At 42.8% G+C, this 27,810-nt stretch overlaps 5 protein-coding genes across 5 annotated transcripts; 2 read left to right on the top strand and 3 right to left on the bottom strand.

The window, feature by feature from the left end:
* Window positions 1-26: 26 nt before the first annotated feature.
* LOC124466913 (phosphatidylinositol 4-phosphate 5-kinase type-1 alpha-like) lies at window positions 27-6,434 on the bottom strand. The gene is made up of 16 exons (XM_047018876.1): window positions 5,750-6,434; window positions 5,365-5,396; window positions 5,197-5,286; window positions 3,822-3,952; window positions 3,584-3,701; window positions 3,327-3,479; window positions 2,611-2,910; window positions 2,227-2,432; window positions 1,983-2,066; window positions 1,839-1,887; window positions 1,652-1,736; window positions 1,406-1,567; window positions 1,140-1,275; window positions 924-989; window positions 721-802; window positions 27-599 (listed from the first exon to the last, which is right to left on the bottom strand). Exons 1-16 carry the CDS (start codon window positions 5,781-5,783, stop codon window positions 597-599), a joined length of 1,731 nt encoding a protein of 576 aa, XP_046874832.1. The 5' UTR covers window positions 5,784-6,434; the 3' UTR covers window positions 27-596.
* A 448-nt stretch (window positions 6,435-6,882) lies between these two features.
* On the bottom strand, window positions 6,883-8,060 carry LOC124466919 (extracellular matrix protein 1-like). The gene is made up of 3 exons (XM_047018885.1): window positions 7,894-8,060; window positions 7,535-7,806; window positions 6,883-7,447 (listed from the first exon to the last, which is right to left on the bottom strand). Exons 1-3 carry the CDS (start codon window positions 8,000-8,002, stop codon window positions 7,232-7,234), a joined length of 597 nt encoding a protein of 198 aa, XP_046874841.1. The 5' UTR covers window positions 8,003-8,060; the 3' UTR covers window positions 6,883-7,231.
* Window positions 8,061-9,207: 1,147 nt separating this feature from the next.
* LOC124466909 (IgGFc-binding protein-like) lies at window positions 9,208-16,835 on the top strand. Its single transcript, XM_047018872.1, has 12 exons — window positions 9,208-9,283; window positions 9,912-9,962; window positions 10,716-11,960; window positions 12,109-12,455; window positions 12,562-13,141; window positions 13,278-13,549; window positions 13,746-14,090; window positions 14,236-14,803; window positions 14,955-15,154; window positions 15,353-15,730; window positions 15,894-16,159; window positions 16,327-16,835. The coding sequence occupies exons 2-12, from the start codon at window positions 9,920-9,922 to the stop codon at window positions 16,334-16,336; spliced, it is 4,254 nt and encodes a 1,417-aa protein (XP_046874828.1). The 5' UTR covers window positions 9,208-9,283; window positions 9,912-9,919; the 3' UTR covers window positions 16,337-16,835.
* Window positions 16,836-17,144: 309 nt separating this feature from the next.
* Window positions 17,145-22,706, bottom strand: LOC124466911 (IgGFc-binding protein-like). Its single transcript, XM_047018874.1, has 10 exons — window positions 22,601-22,706; window positions 22,290-22,334; window positions 21,651-21,940; window positions 20,989-21,556; window positions 20,244-20,503; window positions 19,786-20,130; window positions 18,991-19,558; window positions 18,616-18,815; window positions 18,054-18,428; window positions 17,145-17,884 (listed from the first exon to the last, which is right to left on the bottom strand). Exons 1-10 carry the CDS (start codon window positions 22,680-22,682, stop codon window positions 17,573-17,575), a joined length of 3,045 nt encoding a protein of 1,014 aa, XP_046874830.1. The 5' UTR covers window positions 22,683-22,706; the 3' UTR covers window positions 17,145-17,572.
* A 1,130-nt stretch (window positions 22,707-23,836) lies between these two features.
* Window positions 23,837-26,486, top strand: LOC124466918 (testis-specific gene A8 protein-like). Its single transcript, XM_047018884.1, has 5 exons — window positions 23,837-24,128; window positions 24,675-25,006; window positions 25,496-25,550; window positions 25,723-25,837; window positions 25,963-26,486. The coding sequence occupies exons 2-5, from the start codon at window positions 24,707-24,709 to the stop codon at window positions 26,147-26,149; spliced, it is 657 nt and encodes a 218-aa protein (XP_046874840.1). The 5' UTR covers window positions 23,837-24,128; window positions 24,675-24,706; the 3' UTR covers window positions 26,150-26,486.
* Window positions 26,487-27,810: the final 1,324 nt, after the last annotated feature.

Below are 27,810 nucleotides of genomic sequence, written 5' to 3'. Positions count from 1 at the left end.
CTTAGTGTGCCCAGCTACAACTTGAGAACAATTATAAAGTTTTATTCTACACTGGTATATGTCTATTTTAGCACCAGGTACCCACAAGCCATTGCCTTGCATTCTAGGAGAACCAAAGCACTATGACCAGGAACTGGCACTAACAGGAATGAGGGGTTGAAAAGCACTGTTCACTGATTTGAGGACTGCGATATATGTCTTGGGTTTAGACAGCAATTGCACTATGGCCCATAACCACCATATGGATGTGGTTGTCAAGAACTGTACACACCCATCACAAGTGTCATCAAAGCAAAGGCACCATATCCGTCAGATCCCACTGTCCATTGCAGGCAATAGGATGTTCAAGCAAGAGCTGTGACACCTGTAGAACTAGGAGATCACCGCCCTCTCGCCCCGCCCACACCCAAGAGTTATTGGGGCATTGAGCTCCTCTAGTACACTTGTACTAGTCTTTCTACTCTTTGTTTCCCCTTCTAAGTCCAGTCACTTTCCCTGCCTCGACTCCTCAAGGCTGTCGCAATGCTTCTTCCGATTCATCTCTTTTTCAACTTGGTTTGTCTTCTAGTGTATTTCCATCATCTGTTTCTGTGAAATCACTGCAAAGAAGGGAAAAAAACAATGTTCAAACTGTTTGTTATTTTACAACACATGACTAGACCACCTTTTGTTGTCTGCATTTTGTTGGAGGCTTCACATCCAGACACTCCGACTACTTACATAACAGGTGCTTGCCTGTGGAATGATGTCACTCAATGAGACGATGTCCTCTCCACCAATGCATTCCTCCAGTGTCCCAACACTGTCACCCAGAGAAAAAAGCATAGGTGAATATAAGAGGGGAAAAACAACATACTCCAGTCCAACAACCTGAATAACGTTAGGGCCTTCTGGTCTGTGAGGATGCAGTTTTATTTTCCTACCTCTTGGAGGTGCAAGCAGGCTCCTGGTTGGTGCTGGCTGACTTGTGCACCTCCACTCCAACAGACCTGCAGGGGTTGAAAGAGAGAAGGGGGGACAATAGGGGTGATGACACAACTTCACAGAAACATGATAACATGGCAGCCTGACTGGAAAGGCAAATAGCTTCCATGCACACACGCACGGATGACACGTCTCACACACACACATCCTCATACCTGACAGGGGGAGGTGAGGGAGCAGGCCCAGCGCTTCCCAGAGAAGTGTTGGAGTGGGTGATATCTGTTGAGTTACGGGCAACATCATCCTGCTCCTGGGTCTTCATAAGCAGGTCAGGGCGTCCTGACTGCATGCCTGTGTAGAATTGTAAAAAGTTTGTGTGAAGACACATACACGTACTATACCAAACCATCCTACAAGACTAGTAAAAATACGGCTCTGTATTATTCTCGTCTGTAGTCTCCTTCTCCCCCATAGTTCCTACCACTGTCTCCTTCCGTTTCGGTCTGTATCTCTGTGCTGCCGTACAGAGGGCCCCTGGCCGTGCTGCTGACGTCCTGAGCTGGAGAAGTAGGTCCGGAGGCGGCTGTGTTGGCCCTGCGGAGGGCACTCTGGGTCCGGCTCTTCTTTGACGGGGAAGTCTTCACTGAAGGGGGAAGGGGGGTGGGACAGGTTGGAGGGCGAAACAGCTGTCATGGATTCTGACCAAGACACGGATGCATGCACTTACGTGGGATCTTCTTGAAGACAGTGTTGCACATGAACTTCTGAAAGCGCTCTGCGTAGAAACCTGGCCTGTGAACAGACACTGTGTCCTAAGGGGAGGGAGGGATAGGGAGGGCAAGGTTAACATCCCACCATTCAAAGGAATTACAAACAGACCAAAGGTTTTACATGGGGATCAAGTAAACTCTCACCCCATCATGAACCAGAGCTTTCCAGGAGTGCTCCAGTTTCTTCACAAACCTGAAAGTGTCCAAATACTCAACGTCAGTCAAAATGCTTTAGGGAGTATTGCATTTCATACACCCAAATAAATCACAACTTTCCTTAGTGTTTACCTGTAGGACTGCAGAATGTCAATGATGCCAATAAACACCAGCATCCTCTCCCCCTTCGAGTTACGTGCTGGAATACCTCCCATGCTGCAAGAACAGATGAATGAAAGTTAACAAAACATACACAAAGACCTTTCATAAAGTAGTAACGTAAGAAACCTAATCAAACCAGTATGCAGGAGAGCAAATATTGAATTAAACTTGTTTCTGATTCCCAGGAGGGAAGAGAGGGACAGGTGATACTAACTGGTCTTCAGTTTCTAGGTGTGCTTTGCCCCTCGCCTCCCCCTGGATGGCCTCTATGGCGGTGCAGTAAAGCGACTTCTGGCACGGTGGCCTCCTCTGGTCGGTGGCCCCCGGAGCCTCTTCGCTGCCCTTCTCCCGACACGCCTGCTCCAAGTTGTGGATGCCCACCAGCAGGCTGTAGTCCATGATCTTGAAGCTCTGAAGCAGCTAGAGGCAGACAGGAGCCCACAGAGCCAGGGGTCAGTGTTTGATGGGGCGAAGAATCAAATGGTGTGCCTATCTAACTGAAGGCTAATTCATTACATTCTACACTGGATTATCTTGATTTAGCACCAAGGACCAGTAGGTCATTGTGTTTTCCTACTAGGCGGACCCCAACCCTCACCAGGCAGTCCCTCTGAATGGTCTTGCAGAGAGCATTGTAGTTATCAGGCTCAAGCAGCAGTCCGTCAGGTCGGTCCTGGATGAAGTCCAGGTCTTTGCAGGTGGGCACGGCCTTCGCCCTCTCCTTGGCCGAGGCTCGTCTCTTGCAGGTGGAGCCCTTCAGATCGTATTTGAGGTGCATTTTCACAGCCCGGGGAAGCAGATTGTTCATGACGGCAATGCGGATGTTCTTCCCGCCCGCCTGGACACAGTACAGCCCGTAAAACTTAGGCAGCAGCGTCCGCTTGTTCTGGTTCAGATTCTAGTGAGGAGAGAAAGAAGAGGAGTGAGTTGGACAATATTTACTGACTAAATGTTTCCATAATAGCAGAAATCAATATGATTTTGAACTGATATTTATAAGCATATAATAGGACACACACAACATTTAATTGTTTTTTTCAATCACACCACACACAGCACTTCGGAACATTACTTCTTGTCTTGTCTGCAAATTGTACTTTTTGTGAGTTATCTTTGTTGTTGTTGCACAGACTGTTCCTTGGCATTAACACTGATACTGTTAGAACTGTGCTCTTCTAGTCCTTGATTACCTGTTGCTATGTGAACTTTTGTACATCGCTCTGGATAAAATCCCCAGCTAAATGACGAAATGTAAATCGTTTTACATTATTTTGATCGGTAACTGTATTTGCACAAAGGACACACGCTCTTTACCATAAAGTAGCCAGGAAGCAATTTCTGCAAGAACTCTGCCTCTTTGTGCTGCACTGTCTTGATGATGAACTCGTCATCACTGGACACGTAGAAGATGGACCCACTGGCTCCAGAGTTAGACAGCTCAATCAGCGGATCGTTACACAGCGAGTACTGCAACCGACAACAAACACACACACGTCAAATGGGAGCCAACCAACGATGTGTTTCTCCCTCTTTGTTCACAAAACAGAGCTGTGGGGAGGAGGCAGCCGTACCAGGTAGTCATCAGGGCGGATGCCAAACATCTCTCGGAAGTAGCGGAAGGCGATGGGAGCGTATGTCTTGAACCTGAAGTCACTGTAGTGGTGGGCCGGGGTCAGGTTACTGCCCTCACTGAAACATACATCATGAAAGCATAAGCAGGGGAGGAATGGGAGAGGTCACATAATGGAAAACTTGAGAAATGTTTTCAAGTGGAATTATTTCTCCATTCTCGTACTGAAATACACACACCCGGGGAAGAAGATGCTCTCCACTACTTCAAAGTCTTGCATGAGAACGTCTCGCTCAGGTTTCTGGGTTAAGCTGCCCACTGTGTGGGTAATGCCCAGCTGAATGGCACCTTTCAGGGCTGAAGAGGTGGTCTGTAGTAGACGACAATGGAGACGAAAGTTATTTACAAAAGTGGTAGAGTTAAGAAAACACTCTCCACTTAGTTAATACAAATATTCTACTCAGTCGGGGTGCGGTTGACTGAATGACATATATCAAAATCCCTGACAGACTGCTTTCTAATCACAACACACACTGAAGGTTTTCCTTTCCTAGACTTTGACCTGATTAGAGTAAGAAAACAAACACCTGAGACCTTCCAAAACTGCCATTCTCAGCACAGAACAAGTTACGAGACTAAATATTGGTAGTCATTGGTCCTTGGGCAGTTTTCCTTCTTAAGTTATGTCTACCAGCAGCACTTTGGAGTAAACACAATGCAATGTTTTTAGGTTTAAGTGCAAACGCTATTCACCATGCATCTTTATCGTACAGAAAGACAATCAACCAACACTATCAGAGCCACCCAGTCAGTCACCTGATATGAATCCAATTAAGCAGTCAACCAGAGACTGAAGTAAAGCATCTATATTTAAGACACCCATTATTGACATATATTGGTTGCACAATTTAGACAGTAATTGCATGCACAGTTAAATTACTTTATTGTACATAAAGTTAAACCGTCCAAGGCAGTGAGTGTTTGGTGCCCTAAAATGTAGGGACTATATACAAAATATGCTAAAACATCTAAAAGGCTAAAGACGCACTTGTTCCGGGAGTACAACGCTACTTAGGAATGATTTGTTGGACTTGATGTTAGTTTCCTCCAGGAACACAATGACTCTTATTGAGGGACTTGTTTCTCTTGTTGTAACTGATTTAACTTCTTGTACTCGCTTGGAATTATATTATTGTTGCTTGCTTTCCTACAGGTACACTCTTGCACTTTTGAGGTTCATGTTGCTTAATTATAACTTGTTTAACTACATGCTCTTGTGTTTCTTCCCGTTAGCACTTATTTTCTTTTCACAATGTATGCTTCAGGGTTTGGCTAACCAAACTATGTTTGGGTAGCCATACCCAGGCTATGGATAAAAGCGTCTGCTAAATGAATACATTTAAACATCTAAACAGGTAATAGTACGAATTACTGCTGACAATCTGAATTCTAACCTAATTTTCGCTTAATCCTGTCAAACTGAAAATGCTGCCAAACATGACTAAGTTTAAATGCAAAAAGACTTTCTGTCAAAGGCCTTTGCCTTAAAGAGATTCCAAATGTCCTTTTTGTGCTTTAGACACAACTTGACACAATAGACTTGCAAACTCTGACCTTCTTGTATGTGGTCTCCCCAGTAGGATCAATTCCACGATGACCTATCGTCTTCTTCATGGTTTGAGATGAACTAGGGGACCCTAGACCCTGATTGTGGAGGAGAAAGAGTTACTAATAGGTACAGGAAAGATGGGAGAGATCGTTAGGGGTCTCAAGTTAACTCACCTCTAAAGAAGCCATCTTCCGAGTCCCTGAGCCTAAAGGATGGAACGAAGCATTAGGCCTTGCAAACGCTGAATGGACTACATATAGGCTAAATGTTCACAAACAATGGTTATCGCTTGCTTAAGGATCAACAACACAATAGCTGTGCAACTTCAAGACAAACCGTCAATGTGTGGTAAGCAGATATTGTTATCAACCAAAAGACAATGTCAGGGAGTACCCAAAAGAAGCACACACACTCGCTTCTTGCACATAACACACCACGCTGTGTATTTCTACGTCGTCTTCTCCAAAAAGTTTTCACTCTTACACATGACAGTATCTCACTCTCTAGAGGAGAAAATGACCAGTTATGCTTAGTCCTACAAAGTTTGTTTACTCTTACCAGAGGGACCCGATAAGACCTCTGCAGTGGCCATTGCAATGTTGATCTTGCCTGTTCAGTTAATATGTTAACGAGACAGCTAGAGCTAACGTCTAGACGGTGGTGTCAATAATATCAAGAAAGTTAGTTACAGAATCAACAGAGAAGGAAGCCACGTCGGTGATCTACCTAACTAGCTAGACACATAGCGTTAATACATTTTAAAATAACAGCCAGCCGACCATTGCTTGCTAGCTGGCCAACTGACTTACAGTTAGATAGGTAGCTAGCATTGAATTGAGGACTTTAAAACGTTAGAGCTAGCTATGTTGCTTGATTATCCGGGTTTAACTTATATTTTACTGGTTGGCTCGCTAGCTGTACTTAGCTAAACACCTCGGGAGCTGGCTAGCCATGTATCAAACAAGTTAGTCCAGCTGGGCTGGGTTGCTAGCGACAGTAGCTAGCTCTAGCTACCACAACTTAGCAAACTAGGATAACGTCTACAGTACATCTATCAAACAACAAAGCAGCGAACAGAAAGTCTGTGTGCTTTAGGTTTTCTGATTCCTTTTTCCGAATTGATGAGTTATCCGGGTTATTTTTGTATATTGTAGCTTGCTAAACTACTGTAAGCTCAACTTTAAGTTCTGTTGACGTTAGCCCCTTCTTCTTCTTCTTTTTCCTTGAATTTTATTGGCAGATCTTTTCAAAATGAAACCCTGCACTGCCACCTACTGCGTAGGAGAGTGTGTTTACTGTCCACAACCCTGTCCTCTCAAAAATCTATCCAACGCCACACCTCCCCCACCCTACCCCACCACTTCAACTACACCCCAGCCCCGTCCAGGTTCCCGGAACCTCTCAAACCACAATCCCTGTGTACATCATATAACCTCCAATGCAACAATACATGCTCTATTGTATCCTCCACCAAGCACCCCTCACACCACCCTTCTGGATTCAGGGTTTTATTGGTTTTAATACGTGTTTGTGATTCTATTCCTTTTAGCTGCAGATGTTGCAGTGTATGTTGGCAAAACTGTCGAACTATTTCAAATGCTTTAACTGAATCTAACAAATAAATTTAATAAAACTTGAAGTCTTTTAGTCTCATTTTCAAGATAACCCAAGGAATGGAGATTAACACATCATTGGAAAAAGTACCTATTTATTTGTTTATGACAAGATATTGGTGATGAGATTGAAATTACGTAATTGTCATCTGTCATCTAATAGATACTTTAAAAGAAACAAATTATCTCCATAAATGAAATTTATGTCAAACACGTCAAACACAAATCGTTTTGTATTGTTAAGCTTTCAAAACATGAGCAAAAACATTGTAAAGTGTAGGCCTATATGCTAATAGACTGTGCTACAACAAGTGTCCCAAAACAGCACAGCATGGCTTCATTAGTTAAACCATGCTGGAGCATGCAAGTTGCAACTATTTTACATCACTCTTGCAAGCTAGTTTGCATGTCTAACTACTCATCGTCACTATTCATCATGCAGGCATTGGTCTGGGTTCCAGATGAAGTCAGGTTCCTGGGGGAGCTGTGCTGGAGCCTGGTAGCCAGGGAAGGCTTGATAGGTGCTTGAAGCCTGCGTTTTAAAGCAGATCCATCTCCTATCTCCTTTTATCCTACAGCATGGGTATGCGACGGTCTTGATGGCGAACTCATCTTCACAGAACTGGAAAAGGGCTTGATGCCACTGTAATGAAGGTAAAACAGTTTAAAGAAAATCAATTTCATGTTTTATAGCCAGTGAAAAGACAGACACACATGGTCATGGACTCACAGCTTGCTGGGCACAGCACAGGTTCTGGTTGTCATCCTTTGGGACATTTCCATGGCAACACATATTGTACCAAGACTCCAAGCGGTTGATGGCTGTTCCACGACGGCGAAAATGACTGTAACCAGAGGGGGGGAAGTAGCTAGGGGGGTACCGACGACGGTAATCTCCATTTTTGCATATGGCATCAATATTCTGAGGTGAAGGATAAGCTGGCGGGAAAGAAACGTCAGGCTCCTGGGGCAGGGGATAGTCAAGGACAACATCCTCGGTGTCTGTGAATTAAAACAACAAAGCAAGGCTTTATTGTGTTGAATAAATGACATTTCAATCTCTAGATACATGAAAACAGCAGATATTACCTCCAAGCGTTGGACAATTGAGAGCCAGTAGTACAAGTAACCAAGACCCCGCCAAACATCCAGCCAAACCCATGATTCTACAAGTCTGTTGCTTCTTTGTTCTGTTCATTTGAGACGCTTCTTCTGAATCTTCACCATGCTTTTATCTTAGGCAGAATGTTGTGTGCGTTTGTGGGCGTGACATTGAGGGGACAGGATGTTTTCTGCATCAGAGTCAACAGTTGTGTGGTCAGTTTTTTGCTGTCTTTGCTGACTGTGACATGTGGAAGTGTTTTCTGGAATCATTCTCAAATTTACCACTACTCCCACAAGTACTTAATCACTCTTATGGCTTCCCAGAATAAGTATATTTGTTTGACCCCAATGATTAGAAAGTGCAAAACAAGAATTCTAAATTATCCTTGTGATGTAGAAGGATCACATGGATACAGAACATGTGAATTGAATTATTTTCATTTAATTAAATTGTGTTTTATATGATGGAAAGAATTTAAATTGTGTATTTTTTGTCAACATTCTAAGTAACACCCTAATGTTCAAACAGCCTTGCTGGCTAATCTTTTCTGGTGATTGTCTTTGCACTTGAAAGTAACTTTTGATTGCAATCAACAACCTTTAAATCTACCTACAGCATGTTTGACATTACGAGGTAGGCCTTAGGTTATCTATGTTTATGGGTGCGGGAATTCCTGTTCACCGCCTTCGGCAATCAGTGAATAATTGTCATTCAGTACTTTCAGAAATACCCTCAAAAGGCCAAACCCTGACTAAATAATGTCAAATTTGACATGTGTACTGGGACCAGAGGTGAACTGATTAGCTATCACCATACTTTAATGCATCAAGAGCAAACTGTTAAATCTTTAAATTGTACATGATTGCAACCTCTGTGGTTTCTCAAACAAAAATATAATCTGTATGTGTGTGTGTGTGTGTGTGTGTGTGTGGGGGGGGGGGCAAAGGGGTGGTGGGGGGGCTTTGCTTTGTAGTGGTGGACGAACTCAAACACATCATAAACATTAAACCGAAGGTATTTGATTACAAGATTACAATACATCTTGATGTCTAGGACTTGTGACCGCTTCATACCCCGACTGTGAGATCAAATTTTCCTCAATGGGACAACAATGGGACATTAAATCTTGAACAAAATCTGATGGTTTCCAGACAGATCTCAAACAGTATCAGAAACAAAAGGAAATTGATTAAACACAGTTGGAATCTGCCCAGTGCCAACATCCGGACAGGTGACTTTGCCATGTGGTGCCTGGTGGTGCCTTTACTTGAAAGTGCCACAGAGGTGTAACCCTACTGATTGGCTACCATCTAGCAACAAACCTCAATAAAAGGCCATGTACCCTAAGTCCTATCATCCAGACACCTGGTTCAGGTAAGAATCATCTGATCAATGTCCATGGTAGACTGTAGCATTATTTCTACAGGTGTAACTTTATAACTGTATACAGTAACACATAATATAACTTGATTAACATTCATCTGTACTGCTTGGTTACTTGAAATCTAAAATGTTCTTGTTAATCTGTTAATACATACAATGACTGCCTGAGGATACTGCTGAAAAAGCCCAGGTGTAGCAATGCTAGTAAGCTCTTTTTTGACTCAGGGCTAAGCTCTATTGAGGAACCTGAAGTTTAAGTTTATGTCTCGACTTGATGAGTCACAAAACTATTATAATGATGATCACGAGTCCCAGGTGCAGCTCAGTCAGATATCAATCATATCTGTGGAAACATTTGTATGGGTGCCTTTTAAAACTCTCATAAATAAGAGTATGTTTGTATGTGTTTACGTATCTGTTTTTTTATGGTGTATGTCTTGCTATTGGGCCTAGAGCCTTTGATAAAGTTTAATATTAAGGAAACACCATGATTGGTGTACCAGATGTGCTGTAAAATTCCTCTGTACTACTGCGTACTGTGATGATCTCAAGTTGACTTAAATTGCTGATATGCCTCCATAGACGAACTTCTGTACTTGACCTTCTCTTTGTTTTTTAGCTGGAAGAATGGACGGGTTGCTTCATAGCGTCGTTGTTTTGCTGCTTTGTGGTAAGATAGAACTGGATTCTAAAACAAGCCAGTATTTTAGACAAAACAAAATGAGATAACAAGGTCAAACAACAAGGCAGAAGAAATACAGAAAATACCACTGGAAGAGAAAATGAGCTGAATAACTAGTTTCTTCTTTGTATTATTTGGTTCTCCATAGTGACAACAAGACAGGAATAATACACCACATTTTCTCCACATTTTCACCACAGTGTCTGACTACTTAAAGGAACAATTCACACAAAGATCAAAAATACATAAGTTTCCTCTTACCTCTAATGCCATTTATCCCCCAAGATTGTTTTGGTGTTCTGGAGATATTGGCCTTTTCTTTTGCTGAGATATTGTCTGCCTTCTCTCTCGAAAAAAGAAGCTGGCTAGATTTAAAAATTAAAAACTCAACAACAATGTCCCTTACCAGAAATTGTCACCTAGCCTACTCAAGATAATACACATACTTTGTTGTGAGTAGTTTCATGCAGGAACTGTTTATCTTTCTACCGACATCAATTCGTTTTTCAAATGTATTTGTGGGGTGCTTTGAGCACCACAAGCCGGGTGCCATCTAGCGCCATAACATTTGAGACAAGGCAGACATCTCTAATATCAATATCTCCAAAGCTGGGCAGCACACCAAAACATTCTAGAGGGGTAAACGGCACCACTACAAGTAAGAGGAAAATTATATTTAAGATTTTTGGGTGAACTGTCCCATGAGATGTTTGACAATTATATTTGTAATTGTCTTTCCAGGCCTCTGCTCTGCCACACCAGCAGGGAAAGAGTTTGCCACTGTCTTTTTGCAAAACTACATGGGGGATAACCAAGCACGCTTCGTGATCGAGGTCTCCGCTCTGCCTTCCTCCCACGGAAGCACCGTCGTCAAGGTAACGGCCCTGGGTCAGGTTTACCAGAAGAGCGTCGACCCAGGTCAGGGTGTGGCCTTCCAGCTTCCCAATGGTGTGGAGATGAAAGGCAGCTGGAATAACCTTCCCACCGTTCTGATCGAGGCAAGCCAAGAAGTCACTGTGCTGTCCCTCAACTACAAGAAGGACACGGCCGACACATCCGTGGTCTACCCAGTTCAAGAATGGGGGACAGAGTACTACATCTTCACTCCCAAAGGGACTCCCCTGGAAACCTTCAAAGAGTTTTCTATCACCAACCACAAGAACCAAAACTCAGTCGAGATTTACCTGAAGGCAAACGTACGTTTCCACAGGCGTCTGTATCAAGCAGGGAGCAAGCTGACCTTCAACCTTGAGCCGTTTGAGAGCATTCAGATTCAAAGCGTTGATGACCTCACAGGTTGCAGGGTAGTCTCAAAGCAGCCAGTAGCAGTATCCACAGGACATACCTGTACATTTAAGTTTACTTCATGTGACCATGTGTATGAGCAGCTCCTCCCTGTAAACAGCTGGGGAAAGGAATTCATCATTGCACCCCTGCCCTACCATGAGGACCCCAAACGATATGACAGTGTCTTCATCCAAGCATCTCAGGCAACCAACATCCAGGTGAACAATGGAGGTAAAGCTATGACTCTGCCAATGCTTCCTGGTCAGAAAATTGAGCTGTTTTCCCAATGGCCCAATCCCATACACTTGACGGCTGACAAAGGCATCCAAGTCCTTTTTGAGTTCAACGGGGGGCCTGATCATACAAACCCAGCTTATGATCCCTTCCTCATGACCATTCTACCGACAAGTAATTTTAGTACCTCATACTCTTTGGAGGGGCAAGCTGACTTCACCAACATGGCTGTTATCATAGCTCGTAGCCAGGACCTGGGTGGTTTAACGCTAGACCAGGTCCCTATGGCCAGTGACATTAGCTGGAAACAGGTGGGAGAGAGTGAGTACTCATGGGCAGATATCTCTTATGGCAGGGGTGCTGGGTTCCACCAGATAGCCCACCCCAACTCTCCATTTGGCGTCTATAGTATTGGCGTGGTTGCTGCCACTGGATATGGATCTTCTGCCTCTGCTAGTCAACCAGGTAAGTCAGTCATGCTGCAGCAATTAAGGCAGACCATTGATGTTCATTGCTTGATGGTTTAGCCTACCTCACCTATTCTACTTGACTGCCATATTCAGTTTCAGTTTTATTATATCCTATTATTTTTCCCTTTACTTTCTCTCCCCAGAGAAGCTTGAGTGCAGCCAAATGACATGTCAAAAGGACGAAGAGTGTCAAATGAAGGACAACAACCCAATTTGTGTAAAAAAGCCTCCAGTTCTTCCCCCAGGCACCTGCTGGGCCATGGGTGACCCTCACTACCGTTCATTTGACGGCCACTACTACAACTTCATGGGCAACTGCACTTACACAATGGCCAAGAACTGTCACGTGGATGAGGGGCATCCAGCATTTGAAGTGGAGGCTAAGAATGCCAAAAAGGGAAACTCAATTGTTACGTTTGTTGCCAAGATTATTATTAATGTCTACGGATACACAATCACTGTAGTTCGCTCTGAGTTCGGCCTTGTGAGGGTATGTACCATTTTTTCTGCTTGAAAGTGCTGGTATTTACTATGTACTCTATGTTTATTTTAATGTAATAAGATGCATTTGTTCAGTTATCTTTATTTATCTTTAGATGGATTACATGTTATGGAATCTGCCAATCACCCTGAACAATGGCAAACTGAAGATATACCAGAGCGGTCTCTCCGTTGTCTTGGAAACTGACTTTGGTCTGACAGTGCAGTACGACTGGCAACAGCATCTTGTCGTGACAGTGCCAGGCAGCTTTGCAGGCAGGACCTGCGGCTTGTGCGGTAACTTTAACGGCAAAAATGAGGATGACCTAACCTTACCTGATGGTTCTCCCGCCAATAATCCAACGGCCTTGGGAAAGAGCTGGAGAGTCCCGGGCTCTGCAGATGACGCCTACTGTCGGGATGAGTGCGTGGGGCAGTGTGACCAGTGTAACAATGGATTTTTCGAGCACATGGCAGATAAGGTCTTCTGTGGTACGCTCTCACTCATTATGGAAGGCCCATTCAAAGATTGCAAAGCTGTCATCGAGCCAAAGGTGTACCGTGAGAACTGCATGTTTGATGTGTGCATGGGCGAGGGCATGAAGAACTTCCTCTGCAACACCCTACAGGTCTACAGCGATGCCTGCCAGAGAGAAGGCGTCAAAATTCACGACTGGAGGCGTATTGCCCATTGTCGTGAGTTACTAACCCATATTACATATTAAGTGTTTGAATTGTAAGGGGTGAAGTTACGTAGAATATGTAATGTGTTCAAATCAAGGAAATGGACGGTCCTGTCAGCTACATTTAAATGTCCTTTACAATTCAACAGCTGACCCCACATGCCCAGAAAACAGCCACTATGAGCAGTGTGGAAGTCCGTGTGCTGCCACGTGTGAGAATCAAAACGGTCCTTCCACGTGCAAAGGCTATTGTGTGGAGACCTGTGCCTGTGACGATGGCTTCCTACGTAGCGGCAACAAGTGTGTGCCCAAGTCTCAATGTGGCTGCCAGTACAAAGGTCACTATGTGACGGCCGGCGCATCCTTCTGGGGGGATGACCGCTGCCTTCAGAGGTGCACCTGCAGCCCAAGCAACAACCAGGTTGAGTACATTTAGGTTCATTTCTGTACTATAGTTCAAAAGTTGATCTATGTCTCTTGTTCATGAGATCTTTGTTTAATACAGCAATTCAATGGATAATTGACATTCATGATGAACCAGTGATTAAAAAAATCCCTTTTCCATAAAAAAATCCAATACAAAAATGAGGCACTCATTGTTGTTTTGTTGTTTTTAGGTGACGTGTGTTTCGTTCAGCTGCGGAGTGAATGAGCAGTGTGCTGTGAAGAACGGAATCAGAACCTGCGTGCCAGAAGGACAGGGAGTGTGCTCCATCTCAGGCGACCCACATTACAGAACCTTTGACAACACCACCTACGACTTCCAGGGCACCTGCACCTACACGGCTGCTCAAGGCTGCCACCTAGAGGGCACTCGCCTTACTCCCTTCACCGTAGCGGTAGAGAATGAGAAGTGGTATGGAATGTCGTCCGATCCACGAGTGTCTGTAGCAAAGCTTGTGGCTGTTGAAGTTTATGGCAATACCCTCATCCTGCATAGAAATCAGATTGGAATGATAATGGTGAGTATGATTAAGCATGATTAAGTCATTTTGTTTACTTAATGTATTATTTCAAATGATGTATTCAATGGATAATGAATCGATATTGTTTTGTGTTGTTTTATGTTTAGTTTTACTGATTACATGTTATCCTTGTGTCATCCAGGTGAATGGCGTCATGAATACCCTCCCTCTTAATCTAAATGACGGAGCAATACAGGCTTATCAAGATGGCACTTATGATGTCATCATCACAGATTTTGGCCTGAAAGTTACCTATGACCTGGTCTACCACATCACCGTCACTGTGCCTGGCAACTACCGAGGCAAGACCTGTGGCCTGTGCGGCAACTTCAACAACGACAACAAAGATGATTTCCAGCTTCCCGACGGGAAAGCAGCCAAAAACCTTCTGACCTTTGGGGCGGCCTGGAAGGTGGGTGTTCCTGGGGTGGTCTGTGAAGACGGCTGCAGCGGAGATCAATGTCCCAAATGCGACGACAAGAAGAAGGTCGTGTTTGAGAAAGACTGCAGCATCATAACGAATTCTAATGGTCCCTTCGCCGCCTGTCACGCCAGGATAGACCCCGCCTCTTACTTCAGAGACTGCGTTTACGATGTGTGTCTGTCTAAAGGAGACCGCCACGTTCTGTGTCACAGCATATCCGCCTACACGATTGACTGCCAGAACCTTGGGGTGAACATCAAAGAATGGAGAACAACCACCTTTTGTCGTACGTGTCATATTTATGGTTGACAAAGCGATACGGAACACTTGTTTTCGGTTGAAGAGCAGCCTTGAAACGCATGAAAAGGAGTAGCCTGAAAGTGCAATGACTGTAGACAGGATAATAACAAGGTCTTTGTGTGTGTGCTGTTTTTCAGCCTTGAACTGCCCTGCTAACAGCCACTACCAGGTGTGCTCCGAGATCTGCGCTACCCCATGTCCCGGCCTGTCAGACACCATCACCTGCCCCACCACCTGCGCTGAGGGCTGTGCTTGCAATCCAGGCCACTACTTCAATGGGACTGGATGTGTTATCCCAGATCAGTGCAGCTGCTATTACAAAGGACTCACCTACAAGGTGCGGTCACATCACAGCATAAGGTTCATAAATGAAACGTTAGGATTCATTCTTCATTATAGTGGTGAAGGCCTGAAAAAACGTTGATTTTGCCTGTGTTGTGTGCTGGCGGATGCTGTTGCAGCTGTGTGTACGTCTAAGTCCATTTATGTCTGTCATGATGAAACAATATGCTGTGCCTTTTTGTGTCTGTCTTAGATTGGGGAGTCTATCCTGTCAAAGGACTGCCAGGAGCTGTGCACTTGTACCGCTGATAGTGGGATTCAGTGTCAAAAACAGAAGTGCCAGAGTAATGAAAGATGTCAAGTGCGGAATGCCGTGAGGGGCTGCTTCCCCCAACAGTGCGTCATGGAGACCGGCGGATTGTTCACTATATTCGGTGGGACGAATGGATTTGTGACGGCATCTGGAGCCTATGAGGTTGTGAAAGCATGCGACGGTGGTCTGGTAGCCGAGTGGTTCAGAGTGGTGGTGAAGATGGAGGCGTGTGGAAACACCGGGGTGAAGAGGGTGGTGGCTGTGTATGTCTTCTTTGATGATCTCATGATCTCTGTTAACAACAAACATGAGACTTGGGTGAGTATGCTACATCACACAAAGATGAAAATACAATTTCTTTGACGGATAATGGATCAGCTCCCATATGAATAGATTATGGGAGACCAGGCCTTAGGGTTTTTGCTTGAGATTCCATGATGTTTGAAAACAAATTCTAAATGCCTTTTCCATGCTCTTGCAGGTCAACGGTAGAACTGGCACTCTGCCCGGTCTATACAAGAATGAGATTTCAGTCAAGGTGTTGGAAAAAACACTGGTCATTGAGAAGGTATCTGGCCTGCGGGTGTCCTACAGCCTGTCTGAGGAAATCTCAATCACTGTCAGTAAGAACATGGTGAACAAGGTGTGTGGGGCTTGTGGGAAACTGGCAGCCATCAGTAACGACAACATGCAGCTGTCCATGCAGGAATACATCGCCTCTTGGATAGCACCTGACTTCCCCACCTGGTGAGTTTGTGTTCATTCCCAATAATAACTGTGTGAAATATACCTCTGTTTTATAGGAGAATATATTTGTGTATAAGTGTGTTCAACCTGCATGTTAAAACATTGTATTTTTGGTGGTGGGGTCCTGTATTCTCCTTCTAATAAAGTTGTTGTATCTTGTTTTGCAGTGGGCTGTAAACATGACGGACCAGCTCAACTGAACATCCAAAAGCCTACTCTACCGTACTTAATCAGTTTTCAAAGTTATTAAACATTAATCATTAAGAAATGTTATGTGCATGCATTTTTGTGGCTACTTTGTAGCGTGTTCCTAAACAATTTTATTAAAATCACTCTGTGAAATGATCAATCAATAAATTATCCATAACAGGTGAAAGAACTTGTCACTTTTTGTCTCTCTCTTCCTCTTACTGAAGTTGGTATTGTTGAGCCTACTTTTTATTTTCCCAGGAAGTATAGTTTAGTATATTTCTATGAATGCAGTTGTATTCTGTATTTTATACTGTTTATCTCTTCAATGTGGTCACGCCTGCTATTCGCAGTAATTGGGAATGTACTGTCTATCCCGTTCCTGTCTATCTAGATGTTGCCAAAATAGTTACTGTTGTTTGTTGCTGTATTCTGTACCACTACCACCACCTGTCTGTATCTATCTCTCTCTCTCTTTTCCTGTATAAAGAAGCTTTCTGACCTTCATGTCTCAGAAAGAATTTGCAAAGCCACCAGCTGACTCTTGTCTGCTTCATTTCTTTGACTAGTCAGTTATATGTCCTTTCAACTGATCGCTAACTTGTATTCCAAACCAGAACCCAAGGTGATGCCACAACATAAGGGGAAACTGACCAGTTTCTCCCACAATCTTGAAAATGACACAACTGTAATAGAATATCAATTCAATCTCAAAGAACAAGGAAGAAATTACCTGAGAAATAAACAGGATTAAACAATTTCTGCAAATGCTCAACATTAAGAGGTGAATCTGAGGTGCTGTTTGAAAATTAACTTTATTGAACATTTATTGAATTTGTGACTGTTATCAAAAAGATTATTGATGATGATTCATATGTTCATAAACAGCAATGGCAACTGTTTACATACACTTAAGATGGAATTCACATTACGATTGAACTGTCATTTAGAAAAAAAGTTATTAGGATGTACTGTAGGGTCAATATCTGTCAAATAAAAACAACTCATGCTGAATGGAAAATACAGAGGGAAATGTGCATATTCAACAAAAGAATGTCAAACTCCTCCCTTGCATATTGTATTGTTTATCATCATTCTTTGTAAAAGCTGTTATACCAAACAATATTTAAAAACCTTTCACAGACAAATTAAAATATTTCTGATTTAGAGATTAGATTGGCACAGTCGGATTGTCATGTTTAATGTTTGACATGAGCTGATTTATCATTGAGGGATGTCTCTGGCTATCCAATCAGACATGTACTGCTGTGTGTAAGTAAACTCTCTGGTCTGAAGGAGAGCGGTGAGGATGGTGTTCCTGGAGGTACGGAACATGGCTCCAGAAGGAAAGAGCCTTCCACAAGCACCACACATCTTGCCTGCTATGTTGTCACTGACTGCAACTGTGGTCTCCAGAGAGGGACTGAGGGACACCTGCAGGTTTGACTTTCTCTCAATAAACAGAGTTTTGTCAAACATTTTCACTGAAATGTTATTTTGTATCAAACTGGGCAGGGTCATCTTCTTGCCATTGACCTGTAAAGACATTTTTATTAATTTGACATTTTCATATTTCATTCATTTAATTAATGAATAAAAAACATAAAATGTTTTGATAACAATGAATATCTATTAATTTCAGTTTGTATGAATGTCAAGAGAACAATGTAAACCTTAAAGCATTATGGTTAAGGCATGTACTCACCTGAACCTCATGCTTGTCACTGACACTTATGACCACATCTTTGAAGAAGACATACAAGACAACCATGTCTTTGAGGGCAGTGTTCTCCTCCTCTAGTGTCACCACCACACTGAACCACTCAGACACCAGACTCTGGTTACACACGTTCACTAACTCAAAGGACCCTGAAGCTGTGACGTGGCCGCTCTGTCCATCGAAAGGTGTGAACATTCCACCAGACTGAATCTGACACTGTTTGGGATGACAGCCTCGCACGCCCCTCTTGACCCCACAGCTCTCCTCAGTCTTGCAAGTCACAGACTGAAACAGGACCACTCCAGATACTTGGCAGGTATAGACCCCAAAACAGTCTTCTGTCATCAAGGTTTCCCCAATCTGGACAATTTACAACCAAACGTGAATTTCAGAGCTCCGTGTCGTCATGAAATATTTTACAATCTGGTTCAGTTTATTGGTCGATTGGTCAAAAAATGTGCTTCAGAGAAACATTTAAATAAATCATAGATTAGACTTCCATGAACGCTTCAGCGACAGTATCTCTCTAATCAGTATACTCTCTCACCTTGAAAGTATGTCCGTCAGAGTAACAGCTGCATTGTTCCAAGCCCACGCAGCCTGTGCCATTGAAGTAGAATCCTGAGTCACAGGCACAGGCTTCAGCGCAGGTGGATGGGCAAGAGATGGCGTTTGAGAGTCCGGGACATGGAGATGAACATGTCTCAGCGCAGACCTGGTAATGGCTGTTAGCCGGACAGGAGAAAGCTGTGGATATTCAGCAAAATACATTGATGTTAGTCCATGGCTTTTAGAAATTTGGTATCTACTTTTCACATTTGAGTTATGATAGTCACTGGTTACTGAGAAGGCACACATAGCTGACATGTAGTGAGAGATAGAATACATTCCATGTCAGTCAGTTGTTGGCAAATAGACTCACGACAAAAAGTTGGTGTTCTCCATTTCAAGATGTTTACCCCAAAGTTCTGGCAGTCCGACATGTATGCGTTGATGCTGTTACAAAGCATGATACGGTTTCCCATTGCCATACAGGTATCAAAGACGCAGTCTCTGTAGTAAGAGTCTGGGTTTATGACTTTGTGACAGACGGCAAAGGGACCATTAGCATCTGTAATGATGCTGCAGTCTTTCTCAAACACAGGCTTATTGGTCATGTCACATTGGGGACATTGATCTCCGCTGCAGCCATCTTCACAGACCACCCCAGGAACAATCACCTTCCAGGCCGCCCCGAAGGTCAGAAGGTCCTTGGTTAAGCTCCCGTTTGGAAGCTGGAATTCATCTTCTTTGTTGTCATTGAAGTTTCCACACAAGCCACAGGTCTTGCCGTGGTAGTTGCCAGGCACGGTGATGGTGACTTTATAGACCAGGTCATAGGTGACTTTCAGACCAAAGTCTGTCGCAATTACATCATACAAACCCTCCTGATAAACCTGCACTGTACCATTGAGGATTGTCAAAGGAATATTCACCATGATTCCATTTAACTGTGGAGAAGATCACAGGATTTGCTCTTCAGATTATTATTTCAATCTGGACTCTCACCCCAAAGCATTTAAATGTATCCATTCTTAATAAATACTCCAAACACTAATGCAAATGGATTGATTGGTATATCTCAACTGACACACAAGGCTGGGTAACCCTTTGATTTGCAATTAACAAACAGGATTTAGAAATTGCAATTTGACACGATCAGTGTGAAAAAACATACCATGACCATTCCAATTTCGTTCTTGTGCAGAGTTAAGGTGATTCCATAAACTTCAACAGCCACAAGCTTTGCTACAGACACTCGTGGATCGGACGACATTCCATACCACTTCTCATTCTCTACCGCTACGGTGAAGGGAGTAAGGCGAGTGCCCTCTAGGTAGCAGCCTTGAGCAGCAATGTAGGTGCAGGTGCCTTGGAAGTCGTAGGTGTTGTTGTCAAAGGTATTGTAATGTGGGTCACCTGAGATGGAGCACAATCCCTTTCCTTCTGGCTGGCAAGATCTGACTCCGTTCTTCACAGCACAATTTTCATATGGTCCACAAGTGAATTCAACACATTTCACCTGAAAAAAAAACGTGAAAAAAAACGTGAAAGAGTGAAACTGATTAGGGTTTAAGGGTTTTTCCACTGTATGGAATGATGGGTACCATTCCTATTTACTTCTGTTCATCTTACCGTGCTATTACAAGTGCATTCTTGCTGGCAGAGTCCATTAGGGTAGAAGACCTGTCCATTTTTGTAGTATCTGCCCAGATACTGACAACCGCACTGGGCAAGGGGCACACACTGGTCTCCGCTAAGGACAAAGCCACTATCGCAGAAACATCCCTCTCTACAGGGAGCCTGGCAGCCAGCCGATGTGTTCAAAGTCTGGCATGACAAAGAGCAGCTGCTGGCACAAAGCTCATAGTGACTGCCTTCTTTGCACTGGGAAGCTGTGAATAAATTGCATTGATATTAAACTCTTGGTTACTCTTATACTATACCTTTGGTTGACCCATGCCCCGTCTCATACACAAAGAGGAATGACTGGACGAGCATCTTTATAAAAGCTAGCTCTTTGATGGCGCGTTTACCCACTTCAACTCAGTTTCATTCACCCCCCTAAATTCACTTCTGCACCACAGTGACCCTGGTCTAGCTGAGCTCAAACATGTATCTGGAGTCAACGGCACCCCTGTAACTGGTCATGCATCGCTCGTCAGTAAAGCTCTCATCCGATCTTGCCCATACTGGGGTTCAAACTTGAATCCTTGCGAAGACTTAAGAATGTGATGACCACGTCTATAAACACTGCTTTAACCATCTACGCCACCAAAAACCTTCCTCCTCGGTGGTGTGTGTGTCTGTATATATACTGTAGAGTGGATATACTGTGGAGTTTAGCCAATCCAACCAAGTTCAATTTGGTTATGCTCACCACAAAAGTCAGCAGTCCTCCAGGAGTAGACAGTGGCCCCTTTCTCCTGACAGGCAGCCGTGTAAGCAGTAAGAGTCTTGCACTGCATGTCCTTGCTGCCCTGGTAGAGACACACATCATACAGGCAGTTCTGGAAGAAACCGGCGGGGTCGACCTCGGCGTGACAGTCGCGGAAGGGGCCTGTTACATTACTGATGATGCCGCAGTACTTGTTGGTGGCGTACAGATCTCTCTGAGTGATGTTACAGTCAGGGCAGGGGCCTATGCAGCCATTGACGCAGCCAGGAATGGTGGCCATTGTCCAGCTCTGACCCAGCTCTTCGGCCGAGGCCGCCTGCCTCCCGTCTTTCATCTGGAGGTCGTCGTCTGGTCTGTGGTTGTAGTTGCCACACATGCCGCACATGGCGCCTGCGTACTTGCTGGGAACAGTGACGAAGGACACACTGTCCCAGTCATAAGAGACTTTCACACCAAAGTCACTCGCGATCACTGCAAACCAGCCACTCTTGTACAGCTGTAGTTTGTTGTTATACAGCATCACTGGGAGGTTGTTCAGCTCACCATTTATCTGTGAACAGATAAAAAAATACATGTAATTTTACTCTCTAAAGCAGCTGTGAATAAAAAAGTATGCTGCCATGTCTTTTCATGTTATTTCTTACCATGACAAGCCCTGGGTGCTCCTTGCTTATGACGATGGTATATCCGTAGACATGGACCTTCACCAGCTTGGTGACGGAGCCCACCTTCTTATCCTGGTTGTCATTCTGCACTACAACACCAAAAGGCTCCAAATCATCATTGTTGTGGCAGACGCTGGCCATCTGGTACACACAGGTGCCCTTGAAATCAAAGTTTTGTCCGTCGAAGGTCAAGTAGTGGGGGTCTCCAGACACCATGCACATGGCACTAGTCTGAGGTGGGAAAACACCTGGTCCTGCTGAACACAGTCCTGAAAGTGGTCACACATCTGTGTTATCTCCAGAGTTCAGGAAAACATTGTCTTACCTGTCCTTGTTGTTTTAAGACATCTCATAGACTGTGATTTTACCTTGGATTGTACACACTTAAAAAAAAAAGTGTAAATGTTGTCACATCTTTATATCCAGTTGTGTTAAGCTATCAAGTAAATAGCTTAATGAATGTCTTTGTGACACAATCTCTGCTAAACAATAATTATAAAATAATTACTACCTGTCACTATATGAGATTTTAAGGTCCATTTTGACTTCACCAGTTTTCTGACTGTGCTGTTGTCCATATTGTTTAGAGAAAAGGCAAATGTTTTTAATGCGACTTACCACCCAAAAGTAGAGCTGCAAGGGTAGTCACAAAAGTCCCCATGACTAATAAACAACAAAAGACAAATGTGAGTTACTGACAGATGCCATAAAAACACATCTCCTGAAACGTTCATGTCACATCACAAATATTGGATTAAGAAGCAAATCAGAAAGAACAGTCATTTTTAACCAGTACTAATTGTTACTGCATCTTATGGCTTTGTAACGTAAATATCCAGTGAAAATGTACATTATATAATGTCAACATGTGCTGTATTGGTGCTTGAATTAGTTTGTGTCTGGAAGGTAGAATCTAAGCATCTTCTCACCTGTATGGATTGCTGGTGTGTGGGCATACTGGTGGCCAAGGCTTAAATTGCTAAAGGTTCCCACCCAAGAGCCAATCAGCATTCAGTTGGCACTGGCGTGGTGATCAAATAGATCCAGACGTGCCCTAGCTTCACCAAACACACTTTGTATCCACACAGCTTTTATCAGACAATGACCTTTTTTAATCATCTGATCTTTTGAGTCTGATAACTATTTTTGTAGATAAATTGTGTGTGTGTGTGCTGTAGAATGAGGTGCAAAATATTTACGACAAAGCACAACTTAGATCTGTGATTGTAAACTCATGTATGATGTGGTATTATCGATAGTGTTCCATCACCATTTTATAGGTGTTTAATATCATACTTTATTTATAATTGTTGTACTGGATAACAATCAAGCACTAAGGGCCTTCTTGGATACAAACATAGATCTGACATCATCGTTGATGACCATTGCATGACTGCGCATTTCTCAAGAAAAGGGCGCATGTGTTCCCTCTTAAAACCCATGTGAGAGACTCCTCAAGACCTGCTGTTCGTTAGATGCTGTTGACAGGCATTGTTATCATGTGGTTACCACCCATAGAAAGCCTATGTTTAATTGGGATTGGAATGATAAATGCAAAAAAAAATGATCTCTTCTTATCTCTTTCTACCATTTGAATCACAAGTACAAGGTACAAGTGTGGCCATTGCTTACAGGCCGACAGATGAATTGTGTCATTACAGACAATGGACTTTCAGGAGTGGTCAGCTGTTTGCACCAGTGGGTGTCGAGTTAACCGCATGCACTGTTTCTTTATCTGAGCCTTTAATGAACTGATATGATGATTTTCTTTTTGTTCACAAAGTGTATATTATCAGATGACTTTCTGCACAGTCAATTTTTTTTCTATGTAATATATTAAGAAACTATACAGTGGACGTCACTTTCGAGTAGGAAGGCAAAGAGTAGAGAAGCTTGATTATAATATCATCCACAGAGGCACCCAGCCTTGTTCAGCAGGTTCAGGGGTTAGTCAAACTGCCATTCCCTCTCTACAGACTACCAAAAAGTATTGCGCAAGTACGCTACAGTATGCGAAGTGAGAAAATGTGTGCCCTTGTCTCGGGGGAATGTCCCTGTACTTACTGTAAGTCGCTCTGGATCAGAGTGTCTGCTAATTGACTACATGTAAATGTTATATATTATATATATATTATAAAAAATATATATATTATAAAAAAAAGGGTGTTGCAAGAATGAAGCCTCAGGGTTGGTTATGTGCCACTGACTAGTCACACCTGTCTGTAGAGTTGAACAGGTTTTTCCGCAAAACATTTTAAACAAAATAGGCAGCAACTAGAGAACAATCCTACGGATTCCTGGTCATTTTAAAACCAGAAATTGAAAACACTCTGAAGTGTTGGTGTATTGATGTCTGTTTCAAATACTGGATTACTCAAAAGAAAATTGAGCGAACAACCTGGAAGGGAAAACCAAGCTTAAACGTATTATATGTCGGAGAGTGTAACAAGAGAACAGGTGAGTTCCTTGTAGTTACTTGTGTGATAGGCTCTACCGAAGGACAACCACAAAAAGTGCAAAGTGAAATCATGTCTGATAGATTGAAGTTCGAGTTCAAGTCTTTTATTGTCAGATGCACAGAACAACACAAAGTCAATCGGCATAACATAACATTTGAGTACTCTGAACATGAATTTCACCTTAGATAAGCAAAAATATAATAAACCTCCTGAATATACAAAATAATATACAATACAGTATACTAAACCTCTAATACACATAATAACCTATACTAACCTTATAGACCTATACTAACCTAAAGAAAAATGGGGTAACAATTTTGCTGGTAGAGCAACCAGTAGCAAGTGACAGTGTGTAAAGTGGCTTGTGAGAAAGTGGTGGAACCAGTTGGAAAGTACATAGAGTGTTCAAGTGTAAGGCAGTATCAGGGTGTACATACATTTTGAAACCACTTGAAATCACTTGAGACAAACACAAATGTAACAGACAGGAAGAAGTGGAAGCTCTCTCCCTTGTTTGATCTTTTTGGCACTTTTCCCACAGATACAAAGCCACCAACACTCCCACACGGTGAGATGGCAGAATTCAAGATAATAGTGGGTTGCCTCTCTGCATTGGTGTGTATGGCACTGGTCCTGGTCATCTTCGGTCAACGACAGGCTGTGGCTACGCATTTGCAGAAAGAAATTCTGCGGGAGAGGAATTTACAGCTGTACCTCCAAACAATAGAGGATAGTAAAGGAACCCACCAACTACTGGAAATACAGTTACACAAATCTTTGAATGAGATAAAAGAACATGAAGAGGAAGTAAATAAACTGGTCAGTGTTAGTGGTATGAAGAACACTCAGATTGCGACCTGTCAGGCGGATAAGGTAAGAGAGACGGACCCTTGATATGACAAAACTATCCAGTTAACTCCTGTCTATCCAGTTAACTCTTATCTATTAATTTCACTCCTATAAATAAAGGTTGAGAGCACAGCATTTGTATGCATGGTGTTTAGCTGTATGCCTTATGCCAAACTGCTTTGTTACCTTGTGTTTGATCCCTTTGAGTATCAGAGGTATGTTAAGTCACACAAACTCTTGGTACCCAGAAGTCCGGCTTTTTTCTATGTCTCAAATATGAACTTCTGTGGGGCATATTCTCTTGAATCAGAAGTCTGTTTGTGTGTTGGGGGGGGGATTATGTTCAAGTGTTCTGGAAGTGTTATGTGCTTTGAACATCACTGTCCCCAGCAGCATGATTTGTCAAAAGATTCCCTTCCCCTAACACTTTTGATTTATTCAAAAGTCTGATTTGTGACAGTAACTCATACACAATATATGTAATATTTTAACTGCTAATGTTTTGATTTTCAGACTAAAAAGGCGAAAGAAGTGTTAAAAGTAGAAAAGGAGCAGAATGATCATATAGGTAAGTGATTCATTTGAGGGTCTTGTCAACATGAGATTGGTCAGCATTGCCACCTTGTGGTGAACATGATGGCTTTTTTGTTTCAGTGTTAAGGTCTGCATATTTCTGAGTAGTTAATGTAAAAGGAGACAAGACATATACATTAAATCCCGCAACTCTTTTTGGTGTTCAGCTGCTTTCAAAACAGAAACAGAGTCTTGGACTGCAGAGGTTACCAGTCTCAACCAGCAGATGGAGAAGACCAGCCAAGTGTGTACATTTGTCAAACAGAACTCAGCAGCTGCAAAGTGAGTCCACATGAACCTTTATGGCTGCTTATCAAAGCATTAGATTCATGTACCATTGTTGTTACATTCTTGTTAGTGCTTCGGTGAAATGTCATACTAATACTAAAACATGTTGTATCCTCTAGGAAACTGTGTCCTGAGCCTACAGCAGCTCCAGAAGCTCCAGCGGCTCCAGAAGCTCCAGCGGCTCCAGACGCTCCAGCAGCTCCAGCGGCTCCAGAGGCTCCAGCGGCTCCAGAAGCTCCAGCAGCTCCAGCAGCTCCAGCAGCTCCAGCAGCTCCAGAAGCTCCAGCGGCTCCAGCTGCCCAATGATGAACAATACTGTTTCCTTCTCTCTGGTTAGCTCTGGTTGTGTGACATGTCTTTTAGCAATTTGTTTTCTAGTTCTTTATCAGGTATTATTAGATTTCCCAAAACTACTATTTCAAATCTTTTTTTAAAGCTGTTTATTGCCAGTCAAAAAGGGTCAGTGTTGTTTTAACAAATGGGTGTGCATTTTCTAAACATCCCCTTGATAATCTCTATCAAGACAGTAATAAAGGGTAATTTGTCTTTTACATATAATCATTAATGATTAATAATATATATATATATCAATTGCCATGTTGAAGAACAAAGGTTGAAGAATAAAACTAAACATCTAAAATCATTGAGTTTATAATTTCTGTACCAATTACTATGTTGAAAAACAAAGATAAAACAAAACTGTAAAAACATCATCTTTTTAATTAAGTGAACAAGATTCTGTTATTTGGCCATTCCATGACAAAGTTCATTGAAGACCTGATTATCTCTGTTGTGATGACTTGTCATGAGTTGTTCAGTTCGAGACCATTTCAATCTCCTTCAGCACATTTTCCCTGTTATTGGTGATGTTCTTGCCAGCCAGCTCCATCACCTCAGTAATCATCTCTGGACTGTGAGCTATTTGGAATGTTTTGTATTTCTCTTGCAACTTACTCAAGTCCTCAACTAGAATTTTTCCTAGTCATGCCCCACAAGTTGTTATATGGTCTTTACAATAGCTCTCCATATTTCTATACAACATTTCACAAATTACACAATTAAAAATAATCAAGAAAATATTAATACTTATATCATGGCAGATAGCAAATACATAAGTGTTGATAATGTGATGACAATCCATGAGAGGTACAAACAGTGATTTATATCAAAGCCTACTGAATTCCTTTTTTTTATGTCATGGAACCAGTCAAAGATGGAATGACACACATGGCCGGTACACCTGATCAGTTCTTGCTTAGAACTTACAAGTTCTGTTCTCCACAATTGATTCTTCTCTGTGAATGATAACACAAACTTAAAATGTCATTGTTGGAAAGTGCATTTAGGTGGTAAAATGGCTGCCTTACATGAAATCAGGACCATCTGACTTGACATTAAATAAACTAGATGTTTCCATGTTCCAGGTACATTTGCCTAGTTTTCTTGATTTTCATATCCGCCCAACATCATTGACTATCTCACAAACCATGGATGGACCATTGTGGATTAGTGATTATTCTTTCAGACAGTACCCTTGAGCAGTGAATTCAGCTCAGTCCAATGGTGAATGCAGTCTTCCTCTATAAAAACAGAGGTGCAGTTATACCATCTTCTGGAGCACCAAAGGGCCTGGGCTGTCTCGTCTTCTTCAGCCTTCTTCTCTCTCCTACAAACAGAAAACAGTGAAACCTCCCTGGGTCTATTGACATTTCTAATATAGAGCACATGTCCAAGATAAGTAGAGGTAGTGCACACACTGGGCTAAGTTTTTGGGTGGTGAAGGGTGTGCCGTCCCCAACATTTCCAGTTTAAAAAAAAAGGTGAAAGGATTTAATATGTTTCAGTTAGAGAACATCGGACGCCCAATCACACTGTTGGTCCCGTCTCGTCATCTTTCACCACCACATCGCTCATTTTCTTTGTCTGCACCTTCGTTTCTTTCCACAGGAAGCTAACTTCTTTTCTAC

This window comes from Hypomesus transpacificus, chromosome 4, assembly GCF_021917145.1.
Source record: "Hypomesus transpacificus isolate Combined female chromosome 4, fHypTra1, whole genome shotgun sequence".
Lineage (NCBI taxonomy): Eukaryota > Metazoa > Chordata > Actinopteri > Osmeriformes > Osmeridae > Hypomesus > Hypomesus transpacificus.
Note: the sequence above shows the minus strand (reverse complement) of the source record. Positions and strands in the feature narration are given on the sequence as shown.

Bases quoted from the DNA above. Each gene is read 5' to 3' on its own strand.
- LOC124466913 (XM_047018876.1), bottom strand. From the start codon at position 5,783: ATGGCCACTGCAGAGGTCTTATCGGGTCCCTCTG. The intron at 5,397-5,749 runs GTAAGAGTAAAC...TCCATCCTTTAG, and splicing joins GGTCTTATCGGGTCCCTCTG to GCTCAGGGACTCGGAAGATG. The intron at 1,568-1,651 runs GTAAGTGCATGC...TTCCCCCTTCAG, and splicing joins TGTCTTCAAGAAGATCCCAC to TGAAGACTTCCCCGTCAAAG.
- LOC124466909 (XM_047018872.1), top strand. From the start codon at position 9,920: ATGGACGGGTTGCTTCATAGCGTCGTTGTTTTGCTGCTTTGTG. The intron at 11,961-12,108 runs GTAAGTCAGTCA...TTCTCTCCCCAG, and splicing joins TGCCTCTGCTAGTCAACCAG to AGAAGCTTGAGTGCAGCCAA. The intron at 15,155-15,352 runs GTGCGGTCACAT...TGTCTGTCTTAG, and splicing joins ACAAAGGACTCACCTACAAG to ATTGGGGAGTCTATCCTGTC.
- LOC124466918 (XM_047018884.1), top strand. From the start codon at position 24,707: ATGGCAGAATTCAAGATAATAGTGGGTTGCCTCTCTGCATTGGTGTGT. The intron at 25,007-25,495 runs GTAAGAGAGACG...TTTGATTTTCAG, and splicing joins CGACCTGTCAGGCGGATAAG to ACTAAAAAGGCGAAAGAAGT. The intron at 25,551-25,722 runs GTAAGTGATTCA...TTTGGTGTTCAG, and splicing joins GGAGCAGAATGATCATATAG to CTGCTTTCAAAACAGAAACA.
- LOC124466911 (XM_047018874.1), bottom strand. From the start codon at position 22,682: ATGCTGATTGGCTCTTGGGTGGGAACCTTTAGCAATTTAAGCCTTGGC. The intron at 20,131-20,243 runs GTAAGATGAACA...TTTTTTTTTCAG, and splicing joins AATGCACTTGTAATAGCACG to GTGAAATGTGTTGAATTCAC. The intron at 17,885-18,053 runs GTGAGTACATGC...ATGTCTTTACAG, and splicing joins GTGACAAGCATGAGGTTCAG to GTCAATGGCAAGAAGATGAC.
- LOC124466919 (XM_047018885.1), bottom strand. From the start codon at position 8,002: ATGAACAGAACAAAGAAGCAACAGACTTGTAGAATCATGGGTTTGGCT. The intron at 7,807-7,893 runs GTAATATCTGCT...TTTAATTCACAG, and splicing joins CAATTGTCCAACGCTTGGAG to ACACCGAGGATGTTGTCCTT. The intron at 7,448-7,534 runs GTGAGTCCATGA...CCTTCATTACAG, and splicing joins TGTGCTGTGCCCAGCAAGCT to TGGCATCAAGCCCTTTTCCA.